At 47.1% G+C, this 7,500-nt stretch overlaps 1 protein-coding gene across 15 annotated transcripts in view; it reads left to right on the forward strand.

Moving 5' to 3' along the window:
• Nucleotides 1–7,500, forward strand: part of ube2f (ubiquitin-conjugating enzyme E2F (putative)) — a 57,465-nt gene that overhangs the window by 38,975 nt on the left and 10,990 nt on the right. For all 15 annotated transcript variants that reach the window (XR_009708353.1, XR_009708354.1, XR_009708357.1 and 12 more), the window contains exons 8-9: nucleotides 1,901–1,933; nucleotides 2,838–2,900. Coding sequence is in view for 2 of the 15 variants with exons in the window: in XM_061236468.1 (XP_061092452.1) it covers nucleotides 1,901–1,933; nucleotides 2,838–2,900 (96 nt within the window). In the remaining 13 variants the exon portion in view is untranslated. The remainder of the gene's footprint in view (nucleotides 1–1,900; nucleotides 1,934–2,837; nucleotides 2,901–7,500) is intronic.

The following is a 7,500-nucleotide window of genomic DNA, read 5'->3' on the forward strand; positions in this document are numbered from 1 at the left end:
GTCATTAATGTCTGTGTCTCAGACATGCTTTTAAAAACTCCACTGTCGGACTCGGGCTCCCCGAACAAGCCTTCTGCACTGGGAACATGGTGGAGAGGCGTGTTCATGGTGCTCATTAAGGCCTCGTTCCGTTCCACCGCTGTGTCCTCTGTCCTAAACTTTGAGCTATCTACTTTTGCCAAACTTTTAGGCAATTTGACACGTCCTGCATATGAGCTACAAGGAGCTATATACCTCCTTCATAAGCACTACATTGTAAATTCATAAGCACTTATGTCAATAATCACAAATAGGCATATACTGTGTAATGCTCACACCACTGTGAGATTTTGATCGGCCTGACCAAATACACAGTTACCACAATTTATGAAATCAGCAGTTTATAGACCGGAAAAGTTCTCCGTTTTTTGTCAGGTTCTTCTCTGGGACCCCCTTAAAAACACACACTTTCTAAGATGGATTGTACCAAACGTCATTCTTGCAGCATTCTCATTACGGGAACATGATATTATAGTTTAAGGGAGGACAGGCACTTGATATATGAGCAGTATGCTAATACTGTCCTTTCATTATTAATTTGCGTAATGTTAGAGGCCTCCGCTTTCTCTGTTACTGACTGAGAACAGCCTTCATGTTTGACGGAGACCTTTGGGTTGCCTTTCAAACTGCCTCTTCCTTTGACCTTGCTCTGACCTTGTCGTAGCCTGTTCGCCCAAGGCACCGGTTGTCCCATCATGTTTGTAGAAACATTGCCGGCCGCCCTTGTTCTCGCTGACCTTTTTATAAACCCTGAGAGCTATGTTCGACTTGCGGTTGACATTCTCCGCACTAGAAAAACATTCCCATGTGAAGGCTGTTGCTCCTCCGTCTAGGGTGCGCAGAGCTGGGTGTATGAAAGGCCTTCCGTTTCACTTTTGTGCGTGTTTAAGACGTTTGCTTTGCAGATGTCCCCTCCCCCACTCTCTGAGGGATTAGGTGGGCTCCACGGGATGTTTTTCATAGGGAGATGTACGATTGCGTTTGTTGTATGTTTGTGTAGGTGTACAGCAAACCCACCAGCCCATCATCAGTATGTTTGGCTGGGTCTTTGTTGTGTGCCGTTTGAAGTCTTCCCTGCAACCCCCCGGCTTGTTCAGAGCTGGTCCCGGTCTATATGGCGTATTCATTAGTAAATCATGTCAAAGGGCTGTATCGGGACTGGCAGGCATACATACGTTTCCTTCCGTTTATGTCCTGGTCTCCGTTCGGTTGTCCGTCTGTATTTCAATCATCGTTCTCGTTGTGGATGCACATTCTCGGGCCGTCGTCATGGGGACTGGAAATCCGCCAAATGGGATCCGTCGCCGTAGCAGCCATTATGAAACCGTGCCCAAATTCCTCTTCCCCCGCAATGTGACCTACCCCACCTCGGGAACAAGCAGTGGGTATAAAAAAAAAAATTACAAAATTAAAAAAAAACGTTTAATCACATACACACAGTGTCCTCTGGAGCCTGCGAGGGGATTTCTGAAGGGTAATTGTGTTCCAGGGCCCGTAGGAATCTCGGCATTATATCACGGCGTCTTTATGGCTCCAATATGCACAGGTACAGCAGTGCAAAGACATCACCTGACCTTTTAACGTCCTCTAGAGATAATGGCCAATTAATCCCTGTTACTTCTCGCTTCCTGTCATTACTGCACTCCTCACAATCAGCGGCGCGCAGTCGTACATTGCGAATGTAATGCGCTTTCTCGCGATCGTGTTCGACCATGCCGAAAGCCTGTATCAGCCTTGTTAGATTGTTATTTTTTTTTATTGGCGTTTTTTTGTGTGTGTGCTTCATTAGCGCAGTCGGGCTAAGCGTGCGGGGGAAGGAGACGCTCCAGTTCTAATCGATTCGCTGTGTGCTTTCTTCCAGGACGTGGTGTGGGGACTCAGCTCATTATTTACCGTAAGTACCGTGCCTTCAGTGTGCGCCAACGTGCGAAAAACGTGCGGAGAAATGCGCTTTAACGTTATCGCAGTTGCCTGGAAGGAATTGTGAAATGTGTATGATTGACAGAGAGATTTCTCATCAATAAAATAAAAAAACTAAAAAAAACTTATGAGCAATCAACCACTGATTGGTTTGCCTCATTATGTGTTGTTTGTGTGTTCAGTCATGAATGTTTTGGGTCTGAATGACTCGCTGAACTGGATGCGTGGAGGGCCATCTTATTAAGCTACGATGTCCATCAGTCCCAGAACTATCGGAGAGCTGCATATTATATATCTGTCTACTCTGGCTTGCAGAGCCAATCACATGCCTTTACCGAGCAGAGCTATAACATCAGAGCCAATCACATGCTTTTACCAAGCAGAGCTGTAAGAGCAGAGCCAATCACATGCCTTTACCGGGCGGAGCTTTAAGAGCAGAACCAATCACCTGCCTTTACCGGGCAGAGCTATAACAGCAGAACCAATCACATGCCTTTACCGGGCAGAGTTGTAAGAGCAGAGCCAATCAAATGCCCTTGCCGGGCAGAGCTATTACTACAGAGCCAATCACATGCCCTTAGAGCTATAACAGCAGAGCCAATCACATGCCTGTACCGGGCAGAGCTTTAAGAGCAGAGCCAATCACATGCCCTTAGAGCTATAACAGCAGAGCCAATCATGTGCCTTAGCCACTCGGCTACAGGCTGCCCCATCTGTTCCCCGTGAACACAACCAATGCATTTCTGCAACCCATATTGCACCTTTAAGACATTAAGATACTTAAAACAATCAACGCTTTTAGCTGAGAGGAGACTGAAAGATGAAACTGTTGGAGGCCACCACCTCTCTAATGCGGCCTCTGCTCATGCCCCCTCCAGGATCTGCTGAATTTCGACGACCCGTTGAACATCGACGCGGCCGAACATCACCTGCGGGACAAGGTAACATTTTAGTCACAAGCGGTTTTCTTTCTTCAGCGAATGTCTCGCCGCGTGCTGAGTTTCTGTAAGTTGTTGTGTGATTGGGACGAAACAGTGGCATGAATCAGGAAGCTAGTAAGCTTGACTTCCACCATTTCAGAAGCCTTTTCGAAAGCCCGTGCATAGTCAGTGGATGGCATAAGAGGCACCTGGTCCATATTTCTTCTACAGACTATGTCCTTTACTCCCAGTGCTGTGAGTGAAAGTCAGCTGATGTACAGGAAATGAAACATCAGAGGTGATGACCAGGCTCAGGGGGAATGGCCATTGGCCAGGTGGTGCTGACCTGGTTGAGTTTCATCCCTTCAAACCTTCATCCCAACGTCACCGCGTGCGGAACTTGGAGTTATGTTTGAGTGGTCGAGAGCTCTGCTGGATGCGTGAAATGAAGATGCGCGTGTGTTGTGATTTTTACCTGCCGATCTGGTGTGCACCTTGGCTTCTGTGTCGGAGGCGTTTCCATGGTATCCTGCAGTTTTGACAGGGCTGTCTCTCGTCCCGGAGGGGAGACGCAGGTGAAGATGTAGCTGGTAAACTGCAGTGAGCTGCAGGTTATTATTTAGCGCGTGGTCTGCTGTTCATGGCTGAGTAAACCAGTGCACAGATTCCTCTAAACGCGGGGCAAAGATTCCCTGTCAGACTGCAGCACCGTTCTTCTGACAAACTAAAGCTATTATTGTGACAACCTACAGCACCGTTTTTGCAGTTTGCAGAACAGCATTTACTGTAGCTGGTTTACTTACGTGCCTGTGTGTATATGTATATATGTATGCGTGTTTGTGTGTGTGTGTGGGTGTGCGCGTGTGTGTACGAGTGAGTGCGTGCGTGCGTGTGTGTGTGTGTGTGTGTGTGTGTACGAGTGTGTGTGAGAGAGTGAATGTAAAGGCACACAGGGCTGTAATTGTAATAGATCTCTTGACGGCCCATCTTGCGTCCGCAGCGGACCTGTTCTCCAGAACCGCTGTGTTTTAGCACTGGGGGGAGTTGGTTGGGTTGGAGTGAAACGGTTGCAAGTGCTCACTCTTCCCCCCCGTTGTCCACTCTGAATTATTACTGCCCCGGCTCCCCTGGTCAGTGTTATACATCGCCATGTCACCTGAGGTAAGGTGTGCTGGGTTAACGCTGACTCATTTCGCTGTGTTAACCTGCAGCCAGCTCTGAAGTGGGTTATTCTGACAGACCCCGTTGCGCACCAGAGAGTTAATAGCCTATCGAGTCAAACAGTCCATGCGTCAGACCGGGCCCGAACAACAGCATTACTCAGCTGTGGAGAAGCTGAATTTGTGCTGTTACTCAGCTGTGGAGAAGCTGAATTTGGGCTGTGTTACTCAGCTGTGGAGAAGCTGAATTTGGGCTGTGTTACTCAGCTGTGGAGAAGCTGAATTTGGGCTGTGTTACTCAGCTGTGGAGAAGCTGAATTTGGGCTGTGTTACTCAGCTGTGGAGAAGCTGAATTTGGGCTGTGTTACTGAGCTGTGGAGAAGCTGAATTTGGGCTGTGTTACTCAGCTGTGGAGAAGCTGAATTTGGGCTGTGTTACTCAGCTGTGGATAAGCTGAATTTGGGCTGTGTTACTCAGCTGTGGATAAGCTGAATTTGGGCTGTGTTACTCAGCTGTGGAGAAGCTGAATTTGGGCTGGGTTACCCAGCTGTGGAGAAGCTGCATTTGGGCTGTGTTACTCAGCTGTGGAGAAGCTGAATTTGGGCTGTGTTACTGAGCTGTGGTGAAGCTGAATTTGGGCTGTGTTACTCAGCTGTGGAGAAGCTGAATTTGGGCTGTGTTACTCAGCTGTGGAGAAGCTGAATTTGGGCTGTGTTACTCAGCTGTGGAGAAGCTGAATTTGGGCTGTGTTACTGAGCTGTGGAGAAGCTGAATTTGGGCTGTGTTACTCAGCTGTGGAGAAGCTGAATTTGGGCTGTGTTACTCAGCTGTGGAGAAGCTGAATTTGGGCTGTGTTACTCAGCTGTGGAGAAGCTGAATTTGGGCTGGGTTACTCAGCTGTGGAGAAGCTGAATTTGGGCTGTGTTACTCAGCTGTGGAGAAGCTGAATTTGGGCTGTGTTACTCAGCTGTGGAGAAGCTGAATTTGGGCTGTGTTACTCAGCTGTGGAGAAGCTGAATTTGGGCTGTGTTACTCAGCTGTGGAGAAGCTGAATTTGGGCTGTGTTACTGAGCTGTGGTGAAGCTGAATTTTGGTTGTGTTACTCAGCTGTGACGAAGCTGAATTTGGGCTGTGTTACTCAGCTGTGGAGAAGCTGAATTTGGGCTGTGTTACTCAGCTGTGGAGAAGCTGAATTTGGGCTGTGTTACTCAGCTGTGGAGAAGCTGAATTTGTGCTGTTACTCCGCTATGGAAAAGCTGAATTTGGCTCTACTTCATCCACGCAATGCACAATAGCAGGTCCGTATTCACTTAGCAACAAGAAAAGATGTACAAGGCTCTACTTTCAAACCTTTTTCAAAGTTTTTGAAACTCTGTTCTCTCTCTCTCATGTTTGCTCTCTCCCTCCCTCCCTCCCTCCCTCCCTCTCTCTCGTCGTGAAGAAAATTGAATCTTGTTTATTTCAGAATTTAAATGAAACAACAAGAAGTCCAGCTGCTTCGATGTGCTCTTCAGTCCTACACTTGAAGTGTAATAAATCTTCTGCACACTGCTGCTGGAGTATTATGAGAAATGCTGAGAAATGGCATTTAGCTGAAGTAAATAATTAAAATACAGTCAGTCGTAATCCATAATTGTAATGGGAATGCTTAGCATTTATGCTAATTTCTTTTCTTTATTTTTACATCTGAAATGGAAAAAGTGTGCACTTGTTCAGAATGAATTTATCTGATAAATGAATATGCTTATATCACGCTGGTTAAATCAGTCTTTAAGGACTTAAACTTTATGGACTTAGCTTAGCCAGAATGCACAGAGCTATTTTATATTGTTAAATGTTTGATTTCAAAATGTAACTCCGGCGAACTGGAGTGGATTTAGGTTTTCTAATAGATCAATGTTTGGAACGATAGGACATCGGGCACCAACCCAGTGACAAGCATTTGTACCTTTTTAGACACTTTTTTTTTTTTTTTCTTAGATTGTGCTTTCAGTGATTCTGTAGTCTGTCCATGTCCAAAATACATCCAGGACTCGGTGTACCCTGCCCTGTCATCATGTTCTCCTGCACATATTTTCTCATTCTCTCTGTTGCTCTCTCACAATCTCACTCTATCTCTATCTCTCATTGGGCTGAATTTGGGCTGCGTTACTCAGCTGTGGAGAAGCTGAATTTGGGTGGTTACTCAGCTGTGGAGAAGCTGAATTTGGGCTGTGTTACTCAGCTGTGGAGAAGCTGAATTTGGGCTGTGTTACTCAGCTGTGGAGAAGCTGAATTTGGGCTGTGTTACTCAGCTGTGGAGAAGCTGAATTTGGGCTGTGTTACTCAGCTGTGGATAAGCTGAATTTGGGCTGGGTTACTCAGCTGTGGATAAGCTGAATTTGGGCTGTGTTACTCAGCTGTGGAGAAGCTGAATTTGGGCTGTGTTACTCAGCTGTGGAGAAGCTGAATTTGGGCTGTGTTACTCAGCTGTGGAGAAGCTGAATTTGGGCTGTGTTACTCAGCTGTGGAGAAGCTGAATTTGGGCTGTGTTACTCAGCTGTGGTGAAGCTGAATTTAGGCTGTTACTTTCTTTCTCTCTTTCACTCTCTGTCTCGCTTCCACCGGCTCTCCTCTCTCTCTCTCACTCTCTCTTCTTCTCTCTCTTCCTCCCTCCCTCCTTCTCTCCCCGTTGTCACGCACATGAAGAACTTGTCCTTGCTTCCAAAGGAGACAAATCTCACCTCTCTTCTTGAAGTCTGTCCTCATGCCTTTTTTAAAATGTTTTAATTTATTTGTTTATTTTTGTACTTTTTACTTTTTTATGTCTGAAATCAAGCAGGCTTGAGATGCGTTTAAGCTCCGTGTGTGGAGTCCTGCTCCGTGGGATGCTCCAGGGGGGTGTCCGTGGACGCTAGCGTAGCGCTGGTGTGCTGGTCTGAGCCCCACAGCTCTGCCACAGAGGGGCCCAGCATTCACTCCTGCTCCCCTCCATTTTATTCGCGCTCACCGGTCCAGACGTCTAATTAAGTGGCACTCATGCGTCCAGTGTTTTTCGCTGCTTGCGTGCGCATGCTTCTAGGAAAAAATGTAAATGGTAAATGGTTGGAGTTTATATAGCGCCTTTATCCAAAGCGCTGTACAATTGATGCTTCTCATCACCCATTCATACACACACTCACACACCAACGGCGATTGGCTGCCATGCAAGGTACCGACCAGCTTGTCAGGAGCATTGGGGGCGTTCGGTGTCTTGCTCAGGGACACTTCCACACAGCCCGGGCGGGGAATCGAACCGACAACCCTCCGACTGCCAGACGACTGCTCTTACTGCCTGAGCCATGTCATCTCCTTATGCCGTACTCCCAGCAGATACTGGTACGATTTTTACCATCTTAGAAATGACAAGTAAGAAGTTCGCTATAACGCGAAATACGTTTCCTCTGAGAACGCAGCTGGAGGTAGCCGGCGAGGAAGTTCTG

The sequence above is a fragment of the Conger conger genome, chromosome 3 (assembly GCF_963514075.1).
Source record: "Conger conger chromosome 3, fConCon1.1, whole genome shotgun sequence".
Lineage (NCBI taxonomy): Eukaryota > Metazoa > Chordata > Actinopteri > Anguilliformes > Congridae > Conger > Conger conger.